This window comes from Telmatherina bonti (genome assembly GCF_933228915.1).
Source record: "Telmatherina bonti genome assembly, chromosome: 22".
Lineage (NCBI taxonomy): Eukaryota > Metazoa > Chordata > Actinopteri > Atheriniformes > Telmatherinidae > Telmatherina > Telmatherina bonti.
The window spans coordinates 21,515,554-21,543,552 of NC_136631.1; the positions used below are offsets into that span (position 1 = coordinate 21,515,554).

Consider the following 27,999-nt stretch of genomic DNA (forward strand, 5'->3'; position numbering starts at 1 on the left):
AATTCATTTTATATATTTATTTTTGCACAAAGGAAAGTTGACGTAACATCAGTGCAACACTGCATTTTACTGCATGTCCTGCAAGGAGAGAGGAAGAGAGAGGAAGACGGAGTTCCTGTATGGCAGGTTGATTAAAACATGTCATCATTAAGAAGACAGTCAACAAAGCTGATTTAAGAGAAAGCCAGCAGGTGAAAAAACATCATCAGTCATCCTGTATGATCCCTACAGTCAATATGTAATTATTAAGTGACTCAATACCTTCAAACTCTTGATGGGCTTTCTAATTATCCAGTGCGTCCCACACCACTGGTTAGGCTGACAGCTTGTGAAATTGAAAAGCAGTTTCTAGTCTTTTCCTCTTTTGATATTCATTGGAAACAGCTTCTATACAAGCATTTAGGCCAGTGATAAGTATTTTAAGTTCTGCCAAGCGCCCCATGACCTCACCCCCCACCCCCTACTCCATTCCCAAAATGGCTGATTCTAGAGAGTGGTTATCCCCCCCTCACCCCCCACAGTACCAGAAAAGTACACTGTCAGTCAGTATGAAACAGATTGTCTCTGCTCTGCCTTTCTTACGACTCATACATTTGAAAGAGAGAAATATATTCTTTATTTCAATCAGGTACCCCAGATTCCAGGGCTGCCCTGAAATATATGTGTGTGTATATATATATATATATATATATATATATATATATATATATATATATATATATATATATATATATATATATATATATATGCCATACATACATACATACATATATATATATATATATATATATATATATGCCATACATACATATATATATATATATATATATATATATATATATATACATTATTCACAAAAAGTTAGGGATATTCAGCTTTTGGGTGAAATTTCACAACAAGCCTAAAATGCATTCAAACCTGTACAGGTGAACTTAATGTGATCTTCTCTAAGCTTTTAAATGCACATGTCCCACTGTTAAATGTTTCAATAAATTTTGCACAAGTTGCTGTTCTCTAACAAGGAGCTTAACGGCAAAAATCACGGCAGGTGTGTGATCCTTGAATTGACCAATAAATGTCCTGGTTCAATTAGAGCTGGTGTTTAAACAGTTGTCCTCATCATGCTGTTCACATTTTGACATCATGAGACCAAGACGACACCTAACAATGGAACAACAGTCCCTTGCCATTGCGACGCTTCAAACAGGACGTTCTCAGACAGAAGTGGCCACTGAGCTTGGAGTGTCACAGAGTGTCATCAGCAGGTTGCAACAGAGATATGGAGAGACTGGAAGAGTCACAGAAAGGCCTAGAAGTGGACGTCCTTTGGCCACATCCCGTGCTGATGACCGCTACATTGTGAACACTGCCCTGAGAAACCGGATGATGAATGCCACTCAACTCCAGGCACGTTTAAGAGAGGTGAGAGGCACCCAAGTGTCACGTCAGACCATTGGAAACCGTTTCCATCAGCGTGGTCTGCATGCTAGACGACCTGCACGGGTACCTGACCACACCACCAGGCACAGGCATCATCGTCTTGCATGGGCCAGGGAGCATTTACGCTGGACGAGGAACCAGTGGGCCTCAGTGCTGTTCTCTGATGAAAGTCGATTCACACTGAGCAGAAATGATGGCCGGCAACGATGTTGGAGACGTCAGGGAGAGCGCTATGCATCAGCCACTGTTGTCACCAGGCGAGCTTTTGGTGGTGGCGGTGTTACAGTGTGGGCAGGGGTGTCCACTTGGTACAGAACTGCCCTACACTTTGTGAATGGTACAGTGACAAGCCCATACTACCTGAATAACATCATTAATCCAGTGATTGTGCCCCTACATGAACAGTACAGGCCTAATTTCATCTTCATGGACGACAATGCTCCTGCTCATCGAGGCCGCATCATCAGGGAACGGCTGTTGGAGACTGGTGTACCTCAAATGGAATGGCCTGCACTCTCTCCAGACCTGAATCCCATTGAAAACCTGTGGGATCAGCTGAGCCGTCGTGTAGAGGCTCGAGACCCTGCACCCCAGAACCTCAATGACCTGAGGGCTGCCCTTCAAGAAGAGTGGGATGCCATACCTCAGCAGGCAATAAGTTGCCTTGTGAACAGCATGAGACGTCGTTGTCAAGCTGTAATTGATGCTCAAGGGCACATAACGAGATATTGAGACGTTCAAATTTTTTATTGTGGTGTAACTACCATTGTTGTTACCTTTTGTGTTGAATGAATTTTTTGAGATGAGGAAATCAGTAGTGCATCCTTCTACTTAAATGTCTTACTTTTATGATATTATATCACTGTAGCATGAACATATTGCATTTTCCATAAATTTCACCTGAAAGCCAAATATCCCTAACTTTTATAGTGAATCTGATAGTGTTATTGGTGTTGCTTTTGTAGTACTGAACCCTGGCTGAAGCAGACACACTGCCCCTAGATTCCTGTCTCAGGACTGACAGAAACAAGGAGCCACATCACTAAGGAAGTGAGAGCTGGATTTTATCTTTCACCTCTCACCTAACCATCTAATTAAATAAGCTACCCATCCCTGCAGGCGAGCACGCATTTCTCCTCTGTGACTCATTATTTTGTGTATTTGAAAGTATGGAAGCCAGAAAATAGAATTAGACATGTCACACACAGATCTCCTCTCTCCCCCCCTCGTGCTTGCTGCCCACCGAGAAAAGACTGACGCTTCTTTAATGACGCTGTCCTGCACTTGAGGGATGCTATGAAATCTTCTCAAAAACTGGTGTCAAGAAAACAAGCAGTCTCGGAAAAAAAATGGCCTCTGAATGTCATTTATCAGAGACGATCACTTGGATTGCCTGACAGAACAAGTTACTTAGTCATTGCTGAGCCATCTGCACAGCAGTTTCAGCTCTTTTGTACAATTAAACTGAAGACGATGTACCAGAATCATCTTCATTTAAGAGGAGTTGATGAATGTTATACTAAGTAATACTTCGACCAAACGTCATGAAATAGGGTATGCTACATATGTGGGATAGGGGCATGATAATGTAATAACAACATGGGGCTACAAGCCAGGAATAATGGGAAAACAGAATAACAACAGAAATGTGGCACAGACGTGTCATGTCCAAGGCTGCACAGGAAAGAACCCAGAAAATACTGTGTCAGTCAGCAGTTATTATGTATTTTCTTTGGAGTCAATATGTGCCAACTTATTCTGAATCAGCTCATCTGTTTCTAAACCTGCAGCAAGGCAGGCAAATGTCAAATGGGCGTATATTTCCTTAATCTGATTTTAGACTCCACTGATTGCCCTTTCTTCATTTTATATCATTGTGTAATGATACAGTGTTCATTCACCTGTTTCATAAATGCAATCCCAGGGAGAATGACTGATACCATTTTGATTAATATTAACTGTTTAATCAATCATAACATGATTTCTCGGTTAAGCTTCCTTTTGTCAGGATAGTGCCCAAAAATATTAAACGCATTAAATCAGAAATGAACATGGCAAACATATCTGCTGTACAAGATAAGCATATTAGCATTGCTTTTAGTAGAACACATCCGCATCTTAATGTTTATATGTGTAACTTAGAACACTCCAGTGCCAAAGGACAGACCAGCGTAGGATTTAGTTCTCTGAATGCATCACAGCTACTCTCTGCAGTGTGCTTTTACAAATGTACACACTGCAATTACTTTCTTTGTGAGAACTGAATGTATCTTGATATCAGGCGTGAAGCTCCTAGAAAATGCATTCACACACTCACATTCTCAGATCCACAACGTCTGATTTAAACCTGATGCACCTCAGACCGAGGCAAATAATAGATCAGATATAAGACAAGATCAGAGCTGGAAATAAATAAATCAATTGCACCCCCTTCACTTTAATAAAGCGTACCAGCTTGAGACATTTCATTTAAAGGACTGAGTGTTGTTGGTCGGGTTTGTGAAGGAATCACATCCTCGCTGTGATTTTAAACTGGGCTTTGAGCTCCAGCTCCGAGTGCTTGAACATAAACACCATCAGGCAAACTGAACTGGGAGGATATGAGAGTAGAGACCTCTCATAAGATTATATCACGTCTGAAGAGAATCATCTATTCCTCTGCCACTCACATCTACTCTCGTCTGACTGCTTATGGCCTGTGTCCTTGTTTTGACTGATTTTGAGTGAGAAGAAAAAGGCAGCTTCTATGTGCTCTCTTTAATCCCGTTCAAGACAAAAACACACTGATTCTATGCTTATTTGCATTCACACGTTATCTCTCACACACTCCGTGTCTACGTCCAAACTTGCACAAATAGACATAAAAACAAAACAGCAGATTTGTGCGTACGATCTCAAAAGCAGAAATACTGATATCGTCTGGCATTACGAGGATTTATCAGTGTTGCCATTTATAATTAAGTCTACAATGATTGACATGCAGCGCTAGTTGCATTTTGTATGTGTGGATGCAAACAATAAATAGGATTAGAAAGATAAGACTTGAAGTGTGCCTGAGCACCATTTTCAAGAGCTTAACTGCTGATCTAACAATGTCTGACCAAGGTGAAACACATAATTAGGCCTTAGATTGAGTCGTAAACTTTGTGGGAAGGAAACTATCATTCCATGCCCTTGGGAAGGATGTGGGAAGATTGTAGACGGCGTTAAGTGGTCTAAGAATAGAACAGAGCATTGTTATGTATGACAGGTAAGCTCTATGTAAGAGAAGTCATTCAATATCATGTTCAGTTGAGGATCCGTGACGAGAAATTTTTCTTTTAGGCAGCAGAAGGTTGAAAATTGACAAAAGAACAAAAAGCACGCGCTTCATCATAAATTCTGTGCGCTCGGCTGAACATTTCTGCGTTGTGTTGCTATATTCATTTACTGAAGTGCATCAAAGAGGAAAATTAAATATTTAATACTTCACCAGACTAAATATCAAAAATGATCTTTGAACTAAATCCGACATCTGATTATAAATCGGGTTCAGTTGGAGTTATAAAGTTAAATAAAAAAACATAATGCCATACAGTAACAATGAGTATATTTCTTTCTTTCTACCTATGTATATGTCTCACACACACACACACACACAGACACACACACACGCACGCAGATATTTCACAGCTTTATCTCAGCAGCAAGCAGAGTTTCCATGCACTACATCCAAATAGAGAGGTGCTTCCCACCAGGCTGCAGGTCTCCTCTTCGCAGGGTTTGTGCAGCCGTTTTAAAGCTTGTCTCTGTTATGATATGTGTCGTAATCATAAGTTTTGGGCCCAACTAAAGGTAGTTTAGCTAGCAAGGCAGGAAAACACAAACAAGATGCTGCTGTCTGGTTGCCAATGGTGTCCAGCCAATCTTTTAGTGTAGCTCCCAGTAGTGAGTGTGAAAGCTGTCTGCAGAAATGAATTCCAGGACAGAATGTGCAAAACAGCATCCAGTGTTTTAAGGACGTGGCAGCAACAAAACATAGAAGATATATTTACATGTCCAGTTTGGACAGTGTATGATTGATTGATTTTTTTTTCACCCGCTCAGATTCTCCACATTGGAAGGATCTAAAGACTTCCAGATTATTAAGGTAATAATCTTGACTTGGTCATTCAAAAACATTAAATTTATTCTAGTGTGACCATTTCCCTTTAATTTGGCTAATAAAGAAGAGTAACTGTGTTTTTCTGTAGAATTTTCTGGTATCATTTTGAGTTAATTCTTTCATCCATTACGCAACGCTGTCCTGGACTTTACACACAGAAACATACAGACGATGCATAATGATACTGCTGCAAATGCAGCAGTGTAGCTTTATGAGAACATTGTTTCTCTGTCCTTGTAGTCGAACTGGATTGTTAGTCAGACATGTCCTGATGGTGAACCTAACCACAGCCTATGTGAGGAATCATCCAGTCACACCTGACTGTTTGACTGAAAACACAATACTAATTTCACTTGCAGAGATTCGATGATTGATCAGTTTCCCTCAACTGATAAATGACTTGACTTTTTAAAAAAAAAATTTTATTCATTTGTTTAACTTTGTTGTATTTGGTGATTTATAAGATCTGAACGACATTTTGGTAATATTGATAATTAAAACTGAATTAAGGTTAAAAAGCTGCGAACACTGCAGTATAATGATTGAGGTTTTAAGAACAGGTGTAATATTGTTGATGTTTCTTGACGTTATTATTTATTTTATTTTAATTAAATTTATTTTGGGAAAAACGTCATGGTTTCTGCTCTGGCCTTAATGAGCTGCGCTCTTCTCTGGCCTGATTGCTGATCACCCTCATCTGTTCTGCCCTCTACTTAAACACCAGCTCTAGATCTGCTCAGTGTGAGGTCATTTTTCTTTTCCACAGCTTTCAAAGCTTTGTTCATGGACCTGAGAAAACCTGGTTTGACCCTGCCTGTCCCCGACCACCGTCTTTGCTACACCCTTATTGGTATGAACTGATCACCTGTTGCTGAACCCTGTCGGATTCTGACCTTGCCTCTTCCTTGCTCACTCCTTTGATTTCTTCTGCTTTACTTGTGTCTTTTGGTGGGGACCCTGGTCTGATTTTGGACCTTGAAATTCTGGATTGTAGAGCTTGTTCTCCCTGCTCTGGAGGGCTACTCTGAGACTGCCTATTTCACATTTCCTGTTTAAATGAGAGGTTCATTTCTTGGCCTCTCCAGTATTATCTTACCCCTGTTTTTTGGTTCACCTCATTTTTTTTGTGTTCCAGACTTACTGACCATCAGACTAAGCAAGACCACCTTCAATGTCATGATTTCAATAAATCTGTTTAAAGTTGTTGGCTGAGTTTTTGGTTCTGGCTTCCTAATCTGTAACAAAAAAAACCCCCAACTAATCTGCTGATCATTGAGCGTCATCCATTCATCTTTCTAACCGCTTAGTCCAAATAAGGGTTGAGTGGAAACTGGAGCCTATCCCAGCAATTGCTGGGCAAGAGGCAGGTCAAGTGTGTGTGTGTTTTATTTTATATAAACTCAATCTATTGTTCCGAGGTTATGACCAAAATTGAAAGTATTGGGCTCAATCTGGAACCCTGAGGAACACACTTAACTATTTGGGCTGTTTGACATGAGTATAGTTGATCTCAAGTACATTTAAATCATTAACAAGCAAAACATCAAAACTCAAAGACTGAGCTTTACTCTTTATAAAATGAGCCAGCAGTATCTCTGTTATTGAATGACATCTAATAAGTATTTATCAGTGTATTAAGAAGTCAACACCACCTGTCTATTTCTGTACATTTTAAATGTATCCAGGCATAAGACTTAACATTGAATATGACCAAATTATTGAGGTCAAAAATGTTAGGGGTTCAACATAGTTACTGATGTTGCCTGAGATTATGTGGAATATTATGATTTAATTACTTTAATGACAGTTTAAAGCTTTATCCTTGCCACTTTAATTACATGGAAGCTAACCTTTCCCATTAATTAGTGGTGGGAGCAGTGTGATGGATTGTGTAGGAATTTTACGAGAAGCTTGTTTGATTCTAAGCATTTGTAAAATCTGAACGTTAAAGAAGAACTTGCCTGACTTGTGAATATACTGACATCCCTTCTACAGATGAGAGGATATGACTAATAACACTCTACCGCAAATATATATACTTTTATAGATTAAACAAAGAATTATCCTAACTATATGAAATTATGATCACATGTACTTAATATGTGGTATTGTATAGGCCACTGTTTCTCAGATGGGGGTACGTCAAGGCATTCCAGGGGGTACATGAATTTTTTTGAAAACATACATTTTCATGTTTTCTTTAAAACATCATTAAAATAATATAAATTATATAAACATTTAATGTATTTCAATAAGTGTACATTCATTACATTTAGACTTACACCATTTTATTCCTCCCAAAATCCCACATTCAGACATGAACTGAACCCCACCCATTACAAGCCAAATCATATCCGTCAGTCACTGTTGCCTTGACAATGCAAATGATGGAGTCCTAGTTGAAGCGTAGTAGAGATGTGCAAAACATTTACCATTGTTTTGCACGAATAAAGTTTAATAAACTAAACACAAATGACAAAGTGCTGTTTTCATGTTTCTTTCTTAACCAAAAGTGCTTTGCAGTGGTGGGGGTACTTGGCTGAAAAAATATTTTACAAGGGGTACTGTGTTGCTAAAAGGTTGAGAACTGCTGGTAAAAGCTATGTGCTAAATTTGACACACTAATGCTCATAAACATGGTTTTTTTTATATTGGATGTTTATAATTGTGGTGTGCATGTGTCACTGCAATTTTTTCTCAGTGATTAAATATTGCATATTCAATTATAACACAGCAAAACTGTGTAAAAATGGTCATGTTTGGATTTTTTTTAGAACATGCAGTTCAATATATTTCCCAAGAAGAACGTCATTATAAACTCTCTGAAGGGTTGTAAATGCAGGATTTACATTCTATTCCAGAAACGTAGTGTACATCTAGTGGCTTGGTTTGTAGACTAGACCTTTAAATAATTTATTGCAATTCTTATTCCTTTGCTTCTTCTTCCACTTCTCCTTTTTTTTTTTCCAGGATAGGGTGATAATTTAATGTGATTAAATGTAGCTATAAGCATCTATTTCCAAGAGGCAACTCTACTCTATGGCCAGTCACCATAATGAATTTGTAAAAACATAACCACTGCCTACTTAAATGATATATTTTAGACATTTTTGATCAATAAATGAAGCTAGAAGGTATTTGATTTCGCAAGTGTGGCTAAGACATTTAAAGCATTATGAAAAAATATATGCATGGGAAATATTTGTCTATCTATCTATCTATCTATCTATCTATCTATCTATTATATTATATTATATTATATTATATTATATTATATTATATTATATTATATTATATTGTATATAGATTATCTCTCTCTCTCTCTCTACATACATACATACATACATATATATATATATATATATATATATATATATATATATATATATATATATATATATATATATATATATATATATTAGATAGATAGATAGATAGATAGATAGATAGATAGATAGATAGATTTTTTTTTTCCAGTCACATTTTCAAAAGGGGAAGCAATGCGTTTGTCAGATACCCTGCTAATGTGCTGTGAAATTAAGGCACGTCTCTCCCAGGGGGTACAGTCTGGTGCAAAAAAATCTTCCCCCATAAGGTGGGAGGAGCGTGCTGCACTGGGACGCTGCACGACGCAGGAGCAGCAGCAGCAGCCCCTTCAGAACCTGCAGGTCTGTCTTCAGCAGTCAGACCACCGCTACACCTGTAGTGTCACTTTTACTGGCGCGCCGTCTGGATTAAGAGAAATTAAGCTAAACCCGAGCAAACCTTTCAAATATGTTCGAAGCCATTTGATAGCAGAGCGCCGGGACGACTTAGGTAAAAACAAGCTTTTTCTTGTTCTAATTTTAAGGCTTTTTTAAGGGGGAAAAGTTATTTGTAACGAAGCGGCGTGATTTTCTTTCTCTGCATGTTTGTGCGTAATGGAAACCTCTTGGGAGCAGACGGACGCATATGGTTCAGGTGGGTCAATTATTTCCAGGTGGAAAACGTTGAGTTCTTTCAAATGATTTCCCTTTCAATTAAGCAGAATTTTTAATCGTTATAATCGGGATTTAACCTCAAGGGCTTTAATAATTAGGGAACACTTAAGGACTCCACATGGGATTGGACATATTTGCTCCGTTAAATGGTCCATTTAAATGTTTTTTTCCCCTGTAGTGTAAACTTTTGAGAGAAGATTTTCATAGAAAACATGGTATTTTAAAGGAAACTGAGTTTTTTTTTGTTTGTTTGTTTGTTTGTTTTTGCGAATTAACGTGCCTTGTGTTTTGCAGGACAAGGAGAGTCGTCTTAACTGAAATTACGATGCAGCTCTTCAGGGTGGTCTTAGTTCTGGTCGTGGCAGGAATGGTAAAAGGTAATCTAAGATGTTGGTCGTTACACTGAATAGGTATATTGAAAATTAAAATATTTCAAAGCCAGCTAAGTGTGCGTTGGGGGGCAAAAGTGTGATGAATTAATATTTAATTGTTTTGAATGTTTCATGTGTCTTTTGATTGTTGACGCAAACGTGCTGTCCTTTCTTTCTCTCGTAAGGTTGGGAATGCAGCGCGGGATGCAGTACAGAAAATGGGTTTTGTGAGAAGCCAGGGAAGTGCAGGTAGGCTGCTAAAATTGCCTCAAATTCCCCTGCAGATGATAGCCTATGTCCTTTGGACATTTTCAACCTTATTTCCATACACGTCACAGTAAATCCTTCTCCTTTAGAGAAAGGAAGTCCTCATCCAGATAACTCCATCTCTGCTTGTTTTCCACGTTGTTCTGTTAAGCTTTCATGTGTTGACTTACATGTTAAACCAGTGTTTCATTTTAACATTTAAATAGTTGTTTTTGTTATAGATTTAGGTTAAAAAGTATGCCAAGACTGAAATGTTTTCTGCATTTTTGTACCAAAATGATTGTTCAATAATTGAACTATTTAGAGTTTAACCAATAAATGTGGCATCAGAGAAAGAAAAGGAGAAAAGTAAGCAGACACTGTGAAAGGAGCTAAACTGAAAATGATGTCACATGCTCTAGGTAAGGTTGATCTTTTTTTTTTCTACTCTTGTAGGTGCAAACCAGGGTGGCAAGGAGAGAACTGTGACCAGTGTGTGCCCTTTCCTGGCTGCCTGCATGGCACATGTGAGAAGGCATGGCAGTGTATCTGCAAGGAGGGTTGGGTGGGCAGCCTGTGTGACCAAGGTGAGTCCCATTAAGCTCCCCAGGCCTTCTTATCTCTGTCCGTCTTCACCTTAGCGGTCAGGAATGAGTAACAAACCTTTGGAGTCACACAGGGTGTCACTGAATTAAGCTTGAAAAAAGTTACCTTTCTGTAGTAAGAGAATGACTAATCTGAGTATGGAAAATAATTATGAACAGAATTCTCAATAGGAAAGCAAGACAGAGATTAAGTGCGAACATACTCAAGTGTCATCATTCACCTGCATGCCATTAATCATAATGTACATTGTGTTTTAATAAAACCTCAGCGTGGTCATAGTGTGGCTGAAAATAGTTGTTAAAGCAGACTAAAGTAGAAAAATACTTCATGCAGAATCATAAGTGAACATTGTCACATAAAAATACTGTTGGCCCCTCAAGCAAAAGAAGAAAAGAGAATATTAAAAGAAGAGTTTTCAGGGGAGGGAGGGAGACAGGATTTCTGGCTCAGTTTGACCCACTTATCAGCACAGATGCCGCATCCCATATTCTGCTGGAGCATATGTGCTGATCATCTGTGTGACGCGTTCAGCGGTGTTCTCAGTCTTGTTCCTGATGACAGGATGCTGCTGCCATGCTGAGTGTAGTGAGAGGGGGGAACATGTGCAGAAACAGAGAGTCGCTGGGAGATGGAGCTTACATGATCTAAAAACAGCATGTTTTTTTTCTTTTTTTCCTGAACAGATACTCGCCTGTGCTCATCCAGGCCTTGTGCCAGTAATGCCACCTGCATAGAAACAGGGGAAGGAGGATACCTTTGCATCTGTCCCCAAGGCTACGTTGGAGAAAACTGCAATGTGAAGACGGAGATTTGTCTTTCAAATGGGTAACAGTTATTTTATTTTGATGCTCTATACTTTTTTTTTTTTTTTTTTTTTTTCTTTCAAAAAACATGTTATTTGGAGATATTTCATATCATTATTGCACAGGAGCCCTATCCTGTGACTAAAATGTAAATGTTATTAGTAGTGGTGGGCAGTAAGCAGTCTGATTGCTGAGAATGGTCATGTGGTGTTAGCACACTTGTAGAGCAAATAGAGAATTGGGATATTTGAACCCTTGGTGTTGTCAGTATTGAACAGAACAATAGTAATCAAGCATAACATGTTCAATTAAAGTAAATGACAGAGTGCAATGACTACAATGGGTTCTGTGGGATACTTTAAAAAAGCAATAAAAACACAGACAATCAAGAAGGATCTGATTATATTGGCTTAACTATCATGAAATGCAGCATGGTCATCATAAGTTGCAAATGGGTTAAAAAAAAAATTCTCATGTTCTGCTTTCGGGGGAAACAATAGGGGAAAAAAATCTATATATGCATGCATGAAGAGAGAAAACACTGCTACTTGGAACACACTCAGGAAGCAGGAGGAAAAGCATTAAACCAGCAGTTTTTAAAGTCTGAGACAATAAGTCTCCATTTGGGTCTTTTTTTTTTTTTTTTAAATAAAACTGCATCACGCGCACTCAACCTTTCTTATGCTTTACTTAGTATCTGGGTGACAATAGGATCATGGTCATGTTGAATACATAACACAATTTACAGGTGAGCCAAGATGATATATTGCTTCACAACTAAAAAACATAAATGGACTTATTAGTTGTCGATTTCTGATTTTCAATAAAAGAATCAGTCAGAACCAGTTTGTTAGCTCTTCAACCACCCTACAAACTTTATAAATTGATCTTTTAATAACTAGCGTAATATTTCCCAACCTCTTCTGGAGGTTCACTGTATTTTAACAACTTCTTCTTGAATAAAATTATTTAATCTTTTGTATGCTTTTGCTACTGAAACAAAATGGTTTGTTTTGTGTAAATGGCATTTACACAAGTTATTTACAGAAAAGTAACAGAATATCATTTAGAGTTGATGAACAAAAATGTTGGCATTCTTGTGAGCTCCAGTCTAAGCTTTGCTCTTTTGGTTTCAGCTAAGTAAATGCATTGCATGCTTGAAGGGTACGTATCTTCATAGACATTTACGGTAATTGAGTAAAATGAGCTTCCTGGCTTACTTGGGAAACGAATCAAAGATGTTGATTCAAACTGATGTCAAATGTTTGATTTAAAGATGACGTAAACTGAGCTGCAGCCTTGTCGCAGCTGGAACAATACCTTGATTTAATGTGAATTCTTTAAATCAAGGTTTAAGTCAAACTTTGTTTTCAATCAAGTTGCAAACCACTGCAACCAGTAAAAGCAACGTGTGATAAATTGGGTTTTCTTAGAAAATGGGGGGGGGGGGGGGGATCAAGTTTCCTGTGGGCATGCTGTAAATTTTACTTTCATATTGAATTGAAATTAGTTCACTGCCCGGCAGCCATGTTAGTTTGTTCCTGGTTGACAACAGGATACATATATTCAGTGGGGAAGCATGCAGACCTGGACAGAATCATAAGCCACATGCTGCTTCAGAGGCTGCAGCCGCTATTGGCAACAGTTGGAGATGAAATGTATTAACATCACTTGACAAGGCTGTCATATTTCAAAACCTCCATTGTACAGTGTGACTGTAAATTCAGCCCTCCTTGCCAGTAGGAGGTCTGTCATATGTCTTTGACATCTGTCAGGATCACAATCAGAAAGGTAATTCAGAAGGGTCCTTTTTCTCCCATATCAATGGGAAATATCACTACTTTTGCTCCTCAGGGGGGAAAACGGTGAAAACCAGGTTCAGTGCATCAGCACTTTTACTTTGATATAGCATAATGGCTACTACATTAAAGTGTCAAATCTTAGTGTGAATTTTAACAGATTTGCATCAATAGTGACAGAAATGTGTAAGCTATAACACATAAAGGCTTTTAACACATGGTTTTGGAATAGCAAGGCTTTAAAAGTAACTGGACACTAATGGACTTTTTTTTTCTCCATTTATTCTGTTGTTCATGCATAAGAGTTCACACAGCTCAGAGCAGTTTGAGATCAAACATTGAAATTTAAATGGCAATGTGATAATGCCTGTGCAAATGTAGAAAATTGGACCTCAATCTGCAGCTGGGTTGAAGCAGGTGTTCACAAAGAGGAAAAATAAATAACTTATGAATGAGAGGATCATTTCTGACTTGCACTGCGAGTCGGGAATCTAAATGGTGGGCTTGTTTGTTTATGGCCACAAGAAGTGAAATTCTGACTCTGAATTTTATACTTATTTGGAGATTTTTTTTTTTTAAGGTCCTGTGGGAAAAGCTGCCGTCATGGACTATTTAGCTGAGATATAGAAAGCTGATAAACAAGCTGTACGTGGAAGAAGAAAGAAGGGAAGGAAGATTAATCCACTATTTTCTTCGAACCCGTATGACATCTAAAACAGAAGCTGGAGCATTCTTGTCAGATACCAAAATTGCTTGTTGGCTGCTCTGTACAGATGGGCCTGGTCCCTGGAGGAATCCTCCTCCTGCCCATCAGAATATGAGTCTCTGGGGATGCAGCTTGTAACGTGACTCTAAACTCTGAACCTTTCCATGGCTTCGCTGCCAGACAGCGAATGTTGCACCTAAAATTCACAGGACAAAAATAATTGATAGTGAATCATCATCTGGTCCTCCTTTAGTAAGATAATCACCAGAGTCTACATTTCACCATGACGCACCTGAAGCCTGACTGAACATTTTTCATTAATCATCTCATGTCTGGGGTACAGTTGTCTAAAATATTCCAGGCTTTCATTTTCTTTGGACTAGCTGGGATGAGATGTTGGGGGAGGGGGCTTGTGTAATTATGCAAAGTACTGCTGGAGATATTGATTAGTTTCTGTGTTAGGGTGTCATCTGTGGATGCACTTTCTTAAGCATGACTGCATTGATCAGATATGCTTACCAAGTTTATGCAAGTAGATTACTCCTGAGGCAAAGCTGAAACTTTTTCTTTTTTTTAAATTTATATCCTGCTATGTGTTCAGATCTTTAATTTGCAGAAAATTGGCCAAACGGTTTGTCATTAGCACTGAGAGGAATGACTGAAGTCAGTCTTAGAATACAAATGAGCATCATTTTAGATGTGAGGAGGTTGAAAACAAAAAATTGATTGATGGAAAAGATTATCATTTTGAATTTATGTCTTGGTTTGAAGCTCTGAGTTGAGAAAATTTGGCTAATTTAGTCTGATTTGCTGAATTTAATATTTGTAAATTATTTAAACAAAAAATGACAAAAAAAAAAAGGCTGTCTTCTTAAACCAAAGTCAAAGTCAGTTTAATTTGCATTCAGTTGCAATGACTTTGCTGTTCTTGCAGTTTAGTCAGCAGATTTGAGACATGAAGCCAAAGATGAAGGATCTTTAAATGGATGTAGTTCTGCAACAACTCTGATCTCATGACATTTCCAATCAGAAAACATAACATAACATAACTTCTCATAAGTCCATGAATTATTTTTTATAAACAAGTCATCAGTGTATCAATAACAAAATGAATCACATTTTAATCTCTTCACTGTACTTTTTTAATGCTTGCATAATGAAACGGATTTCAGATGTTCCTCATTCTTGTCCAGATATGGTCACTTGTGGTTCCAAAGTCGCAGCTGAATCGTGTTTTTGATTTAGAAAGGAACGTTTCTGAAACTGACAAACACGTCACTTGAGAACTGACTTTTAGTTTTCATGGCTTTCCCACAAACACCAAATGTCTTTGGTCATGTTGTGTCCATCAGGATGTGAAATGTAAAGCATGAAAAAAAGCAGCGTATGAACAAATGAGTAACGTCACAGTAACTATATCACTTTTTATTTATTTATTTATTTATTTTTACAAAGGGAGTAATTCATATTTAAGCCTTGAGGGTTAAGAAATTGTATTTCATTTATTTAAAATCATTTTGAATTTTTTATCATACAAAAGAAAAATTCTGTTATCAGTGCGATTTGTCGCTTTGATGATTAATCTGACATCTGTAAACAATATTTAGACTATATAATTGTAAATTTGATTTCCCTTAATAATCTTTTTAATATTTTTTAGCTTCAGGAACTTAAAACTCAGCTTTCTTGAATTAAACGAAAGCTTATTTTCAGTAAGCAATGTTCCTGTGTATCTTCCACATTCAACATGAATCCACTTTTAGCTTAATGAAGACTTTTTCCATCCAGTAGGCTGCTAAAAAGAACTATTTTTTTCAGGCACTTCAGGAATACACTACATCTTCCCAAAAGCCCAAATCCACAAGATTTTAGATGTATGTACTGGTAAGCATCTAAATAGGTTGCATAACACATTAATATTTAATTTGACATGCCCCCAGAACATTGTGAATTATGGACTAAGTATTCAATTAATGTTTATCTATTGAAACCTGTGCATGAGACGGGGTCCACGTGCTCGTTGCCTCTCTGCAGTCTTTAGACGTACATAATTAAATATCGCTGGGCTGAACCAGGGCAGGAGAAACATCGTTTTCTTTGCAGTAAATAACTTTTTTTTTTTTCTTTGCTCTGTCCTTCAGCTCCCCTTGTCAGAACGGAGGCACATGCATGGATGCGGGGGCCTCTACAGCCTATCCTTCCTGTTTATGTCCCCCTGGATTTTCTGGAGACAACTGTCAGATCAGCATTGACAGCTGCCAGCCAAACCCCTGTCTCAATGGTGGCAACTGTACAAACCACGGTCTGGCTTTTACATGTCTCTGTCCAGCTGGATTCAGTGGTTTCACTTGTAATGACACCTCCAACCTCTCGCCCTGCACTGGCAGACCCTGTGCCAACGAGGGAACGTGTGTCGGTCAACCTGATGGAACCTTCCGTTGCATTTGCCAGAAATGGTTTACAGGTCCTACTTGTCTCTTGCATCACAGGCCAAAAAACCGATCCAAGCCAGTCAATACCAGGCCAGTGGACAGCAGAGTGTTTGCCCTGACCCCTCAGCACTACTCCCTCCCTGCCCATGCCTTCCACAAGCTGCTTAGACCGCCTGAGAGAGACCTGCTCAAGATCACTCTGAAGGAAACTGTCCACTCGTCAGGCATCCTCGTCACCCACGGTCAGCTGGTCTGCTTCGGCATGCTGGCCCTGCTCACTTGCCTGGTCATCCTTGGCACCACGGGAATTGTGTTTTTTGGCCGCTGCCAGACGTGGCTCGCAAATGCAAAGTACAGCCAGCTTGTATGGCAGCAACGGGAGCATCTGCTGAGAGAAGTTGGAAGCACGAGCCAGGAAGAACCACAGCACTCTGTAAACATCATTCTGCCAGAAAAGATTAGACTCTCCAGCTTTGGGAGACACTATACCTCCATCTGATGAAAAGGCCTCCTTCGGTTCCTCACTCTCTGTGGAAAGAGTCCAAATAGTTGAAAGAGGAGACACTGGACTGCCATGGATTATGTTTGAATGTATTGTGTTCCCGACCAGGTGGACAAAAATGATGCTGGAATGTGTTCTTTCAATCATACAGCTTAATACCCATTAAAATATATGAAGGTGAAATATGTATAATTGTGCTGCATTTCTCAAGCTTTTTTTTTTATTTGAAACTTGATTTTGCCTTTTGACATATTGATTTGAGATACAACAGTGGTTTTAAAATTTGAGCCATATTTATCTTATAGATAGATGTAACAAAGCACACGCAGTCAACATCTTTTGTTTTAATCAGATTATTATTTTTAATTAAACCAGTTGAATATGCTTCAAATTTCTTTCATGGATAAACTCTGTTCAGAGCTTCCAATCCATTGCGTTGCAACAATGACCCAGAAATATTTTTGCAAATCATATTCTTTTTTTTGTTTTGTTTGGGGGGGGGGAGGGTGCCGCCATTGAAGTAATTTCTGGACAGAAACTATGAATAATTAGCTGGAGCCCATGCCATGCAGCATATTGTGAATGTGTCATACCTTGACATTCAATAACAGTATTGTGAGTTTCTACAGTTGTGGATTTATATCAAGGTTATTCTGGTTGTAATTGCAGAGCACAGTCATTTTCTTTTTTTAATGGATGTTTTAATCTTAGTATTGAAATGTCAATTTCTTCCTTAAAAATTGTTTTAGGGGGATTTCAAGGTTTTAGTTTAGATGTTGAGCCAGATGTGAGTAAAGCATTAATTTCATGGTTCTAAAAAAAATTCCCACAGATGGGGCTGTATTGTGTTGTAAACTAGGAGTATTTATTCTGAGATTATTTGCTGTGCTTTGACCAGAAAATGTCTCATTGTCTGTTACTTTTAATAAAAATTTGTCCATCTGTCAAGTGACTTTCAGTAATATCAAATTATACCGTGTAACCCCACACATAATCTTACAATCTCATTAGTTTGTTTTTCCAAAATTAAATCTGTTTTACCTGCTGTTGACTTAACAGGCCTAATCTTTAACAGGCTGATACAAATACATGAGCATTTGACAGTACGGTTTGGATTTAGCGCCTTATCTGAAGCCAGTAGGGCGTCTGCTCTCCTTCTCCAGGATGCTTAATGATTACATCCTTTGGGCCATTTTTGTTATAACCAGCAGAATGATAACATGGACCCAGTCTGCACTTGTTTAGAGTGCATGAAAGTCTGACCAGTTCGCTTAGCCAGCAGTCTCTGTCTCCATCTTGTGGTTCGTGTTCCTTATTACCGTTTCAGCTATGTAAAAAATACAAATGCAGTGCTACATTTCGCTGCTCTGACGTTCCGTTTGTTATTCAGATATGCTTTGTGATCATGTGGAAATTATAGGAAGAAAGAGAGTAAACAAATTTGGTGGGATCATAGATTCATTTTGACAAATGTAAGGCATGTACCAGACCATCAAGCTTTGTGTTATATATGAAGCATAACTAGCTGCAAAACAAAAACATGGATAGTGAATGACCTTACTGGAGGAAAAAGAGGCCCCTGATATATTCAAGAAATATACATCAAACACAAAAGAAACACAAAAGAAAGAAGATTCTCAGAAAAAAAGAGCGAGTCCTGAGATGATGTAGCGGTAATATAACTCATACCACCACAAAGAGATGGAGTGGTTTGAGTCAGAGGAAAAAGGCTGAAAACAATAGGCATAAAAAAACCACAAAAGAAACCAAAACAACTCCAATGTCACTTAAAATAACCTTAGAACAACATGTAAAGGGTTGAATGGAAGATAAATGACCTAAAATGTATGAAAGATGACCTCAAAACAATCAAGATGACAAAACAATGACTACAATGTGATGAAAGCAAAAAATTAAATAACTAATGCAAGACTGCAAGATATACAATTGGAGACACACAGAAACCATGGATAATCCTAAAATGATTTGTGTTTGTTTTGTGTCTATTTTACTTTGAGACTCTTGGTACAATAAATGGATCCACTTACAGTCATTTTTGTCCAAAAGCCTGTTGTCTAATAATCCATCCATGAAATGCAGCTTGTATTGTGTATGTAAAATTCAAAGTTTCAAAGGTCATTTATTTTCAAATAAAAGTAAATATATGTACAGTACATACCAATACGTACATGTACCTGCACACACACATACTAAGGAAATAAAATGATATTCATAATAATAATGTAAATAATAATACTGCATAATCAAATAATTACTTGAAGAAGTTGGAGGTAAAGCAGTGTAAAAAACAGTGCAGAGGACTTTGGATGACTTTATTTTGATATTTGCATTTTCAATTAATGTATAGAATCTAATTCCAATCACAACTAAGCTGTCTGACTGAATTTCAACATATTAGATAACAAACTTTACCTGTGTTCAGCTGATTTGACAGGAGGTGCAAACTAATTTAATCTAATTTAGAAGTTAATGACATGCACCATGTGCCAAAAAATCTGATTCATTTACAGTTAAAATAATTTTTATGGTTACAACCATCTAATACAATATACCTGTCCTGCTGCTTGTTCTATATTGCCAGTGTATGTTTCCACCACAAACTAATCTCAACATGCAAAATCAACAGTCTAATCAGTGCAGCTGCTGCACCTCCATACTTGCTGCATTTAAATAAAACTCACTGGAAGCCATGTGCACGACTTGTGAACTCTGAACTTTGAAATAATTTTCCATTCTGAGGTTATGAATACCTCAAGATGGGGGGCCCTTTTAATGGACTTGTGTCATGAAAAATGGCAACCACAGCCCCATTAACAGGCACCATTTGTCACAAGCAAAGACCTCAGTGGGCAAGGTAAGTGAAAACATATGTGTGTATGTGGACAACGATTTAGCAGGGTGTTCGAAATCCAAGTATTTGAAACGGTTTCCATTTGCTGCCATTTTGGAAAGCAATTGTGTCAAGGTAGTATTGAAAAGTTAATGACTGATTGATGAGAACACGTTCATCACACAGTGCTAATGACATTTTACTATTTTTCACATTGTCAGGCCTTCAGTTACTGTTGTTCAGATTTCTCCCTCAAAAAATATCTTTCCATTAAAACATAAATTGAATTATTTGCAAGGTGTTTTAACCCTTTTCATAGGAAATTAAAAGTAAAAATAGTGTAAAAGCACCACAGAGACCAAATCTTGCTCATTTCAGCAACACAACTCCGAACCTCATTCTACACCTACAACAACAACATGACTGAAAAAAAGAGTCCAGCTGCTAAACTAACCTGATCTGTCACCAGCTGAGAACATCTGGTTCATTATAAGAGTGAAAACACAACAAAGTAAGCCCAGAACGGAGCAGTCTGAAATCCTCCATCAAGCAAGAACAGGAAAACATTTTACTTGCAGCAGTTGATCTCTTTAGTTCCCAAATGCTTAACCTTAAAAAATTAAACCTAATGAATCTCATTAAAAAATGCATGGAAATAAGTCTGCCTGAATCATCTCCACTGCTTGGTTTTGAGATTTAATTCAGAAAATGTTGCAAAATTACCGTTTGACCATTTCATGATTGTTTCTGTGTTATTACAACTATGTTACGTGTTATCTCAACCACTTTGTCCCAAGACATGAAAACAATGCAAAGAAACATGTTTCTGTTACTATTTTCTTAGTGCAAACATTAAATGTTGTACAGCTCTCAGAGCTTTGTGTAGTCACCCAGTATGCCCACTGGGTGTCATCCAGCTAAAAGTATGAGCAGGAGCTGAGCGTTGGGAGGTGCTATGTAACTGTACAAGGAATACTAAATCCTTTCTCCCTCATTACTTCTTGCATATTGACACTTTCCCCATATTAAAGATTAAGAAACTTGTAAAAACAACAACAACAAAAGAAAAAAGACAATTGAAAAGATGTGTATCTACGCCATGTAAAAAAAACCCCTATTTTTTTCCCCACTTTTTGGTTACAATTAATGCACTTGAATTATTTATTTGTTTTGGTTTTTTTGGGGTTTTTTTTTTGCATCCAATTATTTCATATTTCTGCTTTGTTGGAAAACATCTTAAAATAGATAAATAAATAAATAAATGAATGAACAAAACAAACGTGTGCTGTGTAACTGTATATAACCTTTTTTTTTCCCTATAAAAGCTACATAGGGAACTTTTGAAATAAAGATGTAAACACAACAAGTATGGTCAAAGTTTCTTGATCATTTGGCTCAGACTACAAGCACATTTCCATATTTTCTTGTGACAGTTCAGGATCCAAGATTCAGGTCTAAGTTCCTGTCAAAACTGTCAAGGATAACAAGACTTGCTGTTTGAAAATGCTGTATAAATTCCTGGAAAACGGGCAAAGTGGTACTAAATGTTCAGACTATCTTTTAACATTTATATTTCTGACCCACAGAGGCTTTTAGTTTTACCTGTTCAAAAAGATTGTTTAGACCTCAGTTAAGTATTAACATGCTGGTTTCAGTGAAACCTTTGTGTTGGCAGGGGCCCCTGGCTCCCCAACACCAGGCATTCATTTGTGGAGTTATGACCCTGGGGAGAAAGGGGGCCCTCACCTTCAAAGCTGACCAGAGAAACTGAAAAAAAAAAAAAAACACCTCAGCAGACCCATTCGGCTCCCTCTGAGTCATAAAACAAAACAGAACAGCAAAAGTTAAATCTCTCCCCCCAGTCTGAGACCCTTAACCCTTTGTTCCCGCTGGCCTCTTCATAGACAGATGAGATTCAACATCCGTGGAAAATCGCACATGGAAAGAATCCAGATCCAAAGAATTCCAGTTGGGGGTTTCTATTCAGGGGTGCACATTGGAGCAAGTTATATTTCATTTAGGCAGGTACCACTCCGTCAAGTCAGCTTCACATAAAAACTCTGTGTTTCTGTGTTAAATGTGTTCCAGATGAGCAGTAAAGTCAGGTCACTCTGAAACCCTTAAAGTAAGACCAGTAACATATTCTTTAATAGTGCTGGACATTTTTTAGTCACTGAAGCATCAGATGCTTATGGCTTGTAACTTCCTAAAATAAAGTCATGATAGCTATAAACTATTCTGATCAGGTCAACCGAGGTAATTTTTTTTCTTTCTTTCTTTTTCTTTTCTTTTACTTTTTTGGTCTCAAAGTTCGCAATGAATAAAAGATGAAGAGTACTGTCTGCAAAGAATGATGAGTTTTCTGTAGTGGTACTGTATTTATGTCCAGAATATTGTGAATTATTAAAAAACAAAACTAAAATCCCAACGGATGTCAGTAGTATAATTTTTGTCTATGTAAAACAACAAAATATTCCATTTAAAATTAAGAGAGGGGAATCTGAGGAAGAGAAATTTAGGATCTTTTTTTCTTTATAATAATTATATAAACTGTATAAAACCACAGAAAATGACTCTTCATTAACATAACATTTGTTCTGAAAGTTAACACGTGCTTTTGTTAAAATGATTAAAATTACTATTCAAACTAAATGTAGTGAAAATATTGTCCATCATGTTTTTTTTTTTTTTTTTTGTTTTTTTTTGTAGGTGCATAAGCATAAAAATTGGCTGCAGAAACTCACATTTCAAACTCTGGGACCATTCATGCTTAAAGAGAAACCAGTAAGATCCTGTTTTCCTGATCCACAACAAAGCTTCTTCCTTTTTGGTCAGTCTTATTACAATCACAAATTTCAAACATGAGGTTTGACTGTGTCAAATTGGTTTGAAAGCAATAATTCATAAGCACTCTATACTTGTAAAGTGAACAACAATATCCATCATTGTGTATCTCTGTTTTTGGGTAAAAGCCTGCAGTGTTTAGTCTCCAGTGACTTCTGTCCCACTTGTGAATTTACCTCCTTTGCTGTTCAGGAATTGACTGCTGCTGTGAAAAATGGGCAAAAAGGAATGAAAGCCTCTGAGAAGTTTGTTCGTAGGGTTATGTAAGTAATAATCTCTACTTTTTTGAATCTACTGAGACCTTTGCATCACCTCCTGTTGAGTGTGTTAAGTCTGTTGAGTCTGTTGAGTATATATATATATATATATATCTCCTTTTTTTTTTTTTTTTAACTCAAAAGTCTTTTGTTTCAGACTGACTGGAATATTGTTCATTATATTCAATATATAGACACACCAGATCCTAGGAACACTGTTATGTCTCAGTTCTCAACACTGTTTTCTTTTTGTAGGGATTGATGTCCTAAGCTTTGAAGACATTTAAAGCCTTACAGGTGCATATATCACTCACAGTAACAAGATCAGGTGTGATTATCCTCATTTAATGGCAAGAGGTCATACGCTCAAGAAGGAACTGTCGAAAACAAACTGAAGCTCATTTGTAGAAGTATTAACCAAAGACCTGTAATCACCATTAAAGGAGGTTAAGAACTATTAGGCATCTAATATTTCACTAGAAAGCAATTTTCAAAAATCAAAAAGTAGTTGATTCCATAGGATATCCTGAATGTTGGAATTTTCTTTGTGAAAAATACTGTTGATGCAGGAAAAATAGAAAGAATGAGAATTAAACATAAAGAATTATTGATACATATAAAAATATATAAGTATTGGCTGATAATTATTACCATTCATTTAAAATGAAATTGCTTCTATGTGAAGAAAGAGATTTTTTAATCTTGCCTAAATCAGTAAGAGGTCAGTTATCGAGATAACTGGACCCTCAGTTGTCCTTAAGAGACCATCTTCATGTCAAACCAGTTTACAGGCATCTGCAGGGGGGGAATCAGCTCTTTTTACGTCAATAACGGCTTCCAATAAATGATTAGATCAAAGCATTTTATTGAGTCAAAAATATATCCAAAAACCTGAATATTTACAAAACACGTTCAGGGTCATGCAAGGCAGAGAGCAGCAGCGTCACTCTGATCTCCAGTACAAATAACATCAGTGTCGGTTCTCTGGTTTGAACCCGTTTAAAAACCGAACTTCACGACTGTACTGACGAGCAAAGTGAGACGCACCTCTCAAGATCCTGACTGATCAGAAGTCGCACTGACACACGGAGGAGGGAAAAGAGGTGTGACAGCAAACGAGGCTTGAACAAACTAACCTTCTGTCGATGGATCGTAATAAAATGTAAAGATGTTCATTCTGAGACATAATGAAACACTCGTCAGAATGAAGGCGAACACATGACATATTTAGGCTTATGGGAAAAAAATAATAAAATAAATACACATCAACCACCAGTGACAGTGGTAAAATTACCTAAATGAAGTTTTAATACTGAAAAGTGGCAGCATTTCTGCTTTGTTGTAATAGCAGCTGTATATAAAAAAAAAAGGAATATATATATATATATATATATATATATATATATATATATATATATATATATATATATATATATATATATATATATATATATATATAGACTACGACATTTATACTACACATCAATAACCAGGTTATTGGGTGTTTCCAGGCTCTTTCTGTATAAGTCCAGCCAGTCTCTGAGCTCTGAGATCCGATACCCCTCAGGTCCCCTGCCACCCTGGTAAACTACCTTTCCCTCCTGTAGAATGTAAAGTCTGTCAAAATATGCTCCGTACGCGGCGTTGGAGGAGTTTTCCATGCTGTCGACCACCACCAGGCACCCGGGCACCTCCAGGTGCATCAGTTGCGCAGCGTTCAGCCTGTCCTCCAGACACCGGTGTTTTGGGATCTGATATGGCGCGTCTGTGCTCATCCAGCCGTCGGAAGGATGCGCTTCCTCGATGTACACAACTACAGAGTCTGTTATGTCTGCGTTTTGCTGCACCACACTTTGGAAAGCCTTCAGACGCGCCATGAATGGTGGTCAGGTGCAGCTGCCAAAGTTGAGGATGAGCGGTCTCTTGTCCTTCGCGTAGTCGAGGATCCGATTGCGCCGCTGGTCCTTCAGCTGGACAACTTCGGTATTGGGAGCTCTGTCCCCGAGATGCGCTGCTTTCAGAAAGTCTAGCTTATGACCGTGCCAGACTGCCTTGAGGGACTCGAAGCTAAACAGCCGATTGGAGTCCGATATGCACAGAGGAGGATCAATGGGATCGCCTCCCTGCTCCTTCATCCTGAGGAAAACCCTTTTCCTTATGCATAAAAAGTCAAGCAGCCAAAAGACAATAGCTGCCACCAGAAAACGAGGTAGCAAGACTAAACATATTATTGCATTTTTAATAGCTTTAATACTATTCATTATCATTTATGATGACAACCAGGATCTCAACCTGGACGACCTGGATCTAGCGCCGTGCCACGATCTAGTCTTTTGAAGTTGGGTTACTTGCAACTTCCCTCCTTTTATAGCACCGGCAGATTTGAATGAATCACACCCCGCCTCCAAACTGGGGCCGAGGCCTCACATGGTGGGGATTACCTTCTGTCATCTCAACTGTTTATGCCACAAGGATGGAGGAAATTGCGTGCCATGGTCGTGCGTTATTTGGGAACAGTCATATAAGACTGCAGAAACATTCCAGGTTACAATCCTATGCTTAAAAATTAGGAGTCTGGGGATATGCCAAAAATAAAAGTAATTTCTTTCAAAGAACTAAATTTACAGAAGAAGCTTAAAAATAACATAAACCAGAAAAGCACTCGCAGTGCGCAGCAGATTTCCACCAAGCAGCTCAATTCCATTGTGATTCAACTTGAGATATATATATATATATATATATATATATATATATATATATATATATATATATATATATATATATATATATATATATATATATATATATACATATATATATACACTGTTCTGGATGAAGACTTTAGCCAGGATCCAGATTAATGCTGATATCTTGTAGAGCTATCTGAATCATAAAAAATCCTCCCATAAAATCCTAGACCCAGATGGTGATCTGGATCTCTCTAAAAATGGGAACACAATCTAGGTTAGATCAAGCTCCAGTCACTGAAAAAAAAAAAAAACATCACTCAGTTTTTGCATAAAGTTGCAAACAAACAGACAGACAAGGAGACATACTGATAAACAATGGCAAAGACATAACTTCCACCTCTTTCTTAGCAGAGGTAAAAACACAAGTGAAAAACAAGCTGGACGCATATTTAGATTTTTGTTTATTGTTGACACCACAGAAATATCAGGATGGATGTATTTAGGATTTTATGACATGCAGTTTTAGTCAGAAACAGATGAACACTTTATAAAATCATTCTGTAAAATATGCTCACGTTTCACCTTGTGAACTGCTTATGACATGATGTGGCCTTTTATAAAACAAACAAACAAAAAAAGTTAAGATGACTAACTGGTTGTTAAACTTCTAAATAAAACTAACTATGCTTATAATGGAAAAACTAGGCTACTGTGGTAACTCTGGAAGGATGAAAACAGAGGTCAAAGCTAAAGCGCTGAAGGTTGCAGCTCCTTGAATGACCACTTGAAGGTGGTTCAGAAAGTTAGACATTTATAGACCCCAAGTAAAATCAAGATCAAACCTCACAAGTGCAAAAAATATATATTTTAAGAAACATTTTTACATTTTAAAAAAACAAATATATATTTTAGAAAAGAAATTAAATTAAGAACACAAATTCCTATTTATACATTTTTAAAAGAGCCAAGATAATCTACAATTAGCAGAACACTTCTACAAATCCCGAAACAAATGAACAAAAGGCAGCTTTACAAGGAAATGGAGGGACTTAAACACCGGAAGTAGCACAGTGGTGATATCATTTCATAGTAGACACCAAGATTTTGTAGTCTCCTTGTGAGTGTGGAGTCTGTAGTGTATTGGTTTAAGTATAGGGTTATGGTGCAACTATTCGCAGGTTCTATACCTGCTTTTCCATTTTGACAATTCATGTCAGATCATTGTGCTTCTTTTTCTTACTTTCATATGTAAATTGCTTTGGATTAAAGCCACAGCTAATGACTGTAGAACAGAGCAGAGTAGAATATTTTGCCCTTTTTGGAATGCTAACTTAGGGCAAGTTACACCTTTATGAAGTGTGATAAAATGTCCCTAATTTGTATTGTCAAAATGCAAATTATGCAAAAAATATATAACACTTAACTTACTCTTCAAACTTGGACTGAAATATCACAAATAGAATAAAGGTTTCACAAATCAGAAACTCAAATATGGGAAATTATAAAAGTCATTTAGCTGACGCTTTCATCCAAAGGAACTTACATATGACAGTAAGAAGAAGAAGCGCAACGATCTGACATAATTTCTCAAAATGGAAAAGTAGAAACTGAATCCACACCATAACTCTATGCTTAAACCACTATACCACCATATTTGTTTTGGTGTTTGTAAAAGTGTTCTGCCAAATGTAAATTGTTTCGGCTCTTTTAAAGGGGATTCCTGAAATACAGATTTGTTTCCTCAAATAGAAATTTGTTTTCGTAATTTTATTCTTTTTCCTAAAATGTAAAATATGCTCAGGTTTCACCTTGTGAACTGCTTATGACATGATGTGGCCTTTTATAAAACAAACAAACAAAAAAAGTTAAGATGACTAACTGGTTGTTAAACTTCTAAATAAAACTAACTATGCTTATAATGGAAAAACTAGGCTACTGTGGTAACTTTGCAAATCTACCAGCAGGGGTGGAATTGGAGGATGAAAACAGAGGTCAAAGCTAAAGCGCTGAAGGTTGCAGCTCCTTGAATGACCACTTGAAGGTGGTTCAGAAAGTTAGACATTTATAGACCCCAAGTAAAATCAAGATCAAACCTCACAAGTTCACTGGATTTTCAGTGTCAATAGACTGTAGTGATTACACTTGGTGGTTGAAGTGTTCAGAACTACAGCTGTAGTTTATGATGCATCTGCAGAAGATGCAAGATTTTCCATGACACTTAACACCCTCATTAATTGACGTTAGTTCATGAACCAGTTCCAGATTTCATGCAAATAAATGTCTCGATCCTTTGACCCTTGGTGATTCACTTTGCTTTGCTCTCCAGGT

General features: G+C 37.5%; 2 protein-coding genes across 2 annotated transcripts; one reads left to right on the forward strand and one right to left on the reverse strand.

Annotated features, from left to right (window-relative positions):
- Positions 1 to 9,084: 9,084 nt before the first annotated feature.
- On the forward strand, positions 9,085 to 17,026 carry dlk1 (delta like non-canonical Notch ligand 1; the record flags this gene model as incomplete). The annotated part of the gene is made up of 5 exons (XM_079261622.1): positions 9,085 to 9,400; positions 10,121 to 10,184; positions 10,638 to 10,768; positions 11,471 to 11,612; positions 16,237 to 17,026. 5 exons carry the CDS (start codon positions 9,085 to 9,087, stop codon positions 17,024 to 17,026), a joined length of 1,443 nt encoding a protein of 480 aa, XP_079117748.1.
- A 7,430-nt stretch (positions 17,027 to 24,456) lies between these two features.
- dio3a (iodothyronine deiodinase 3a) lies at positions 24,457 to 25,242 on the reverse strand (the record flags this gene model as incomplete). Its single annotated transcript, XM_079262296.1, has 1 exon — positions 24,457 to 25,242. One exon carries the CDS (start codon positions 25,240 to 25,242, stop codon positions 24,457 to 24,459), a length of 786 nt encoding a protein of 261 aa, XP_079118422.1.
- Between the last annotated feature and the right edge of the window lie 2,757 nt (positions 25,243 to 27,999).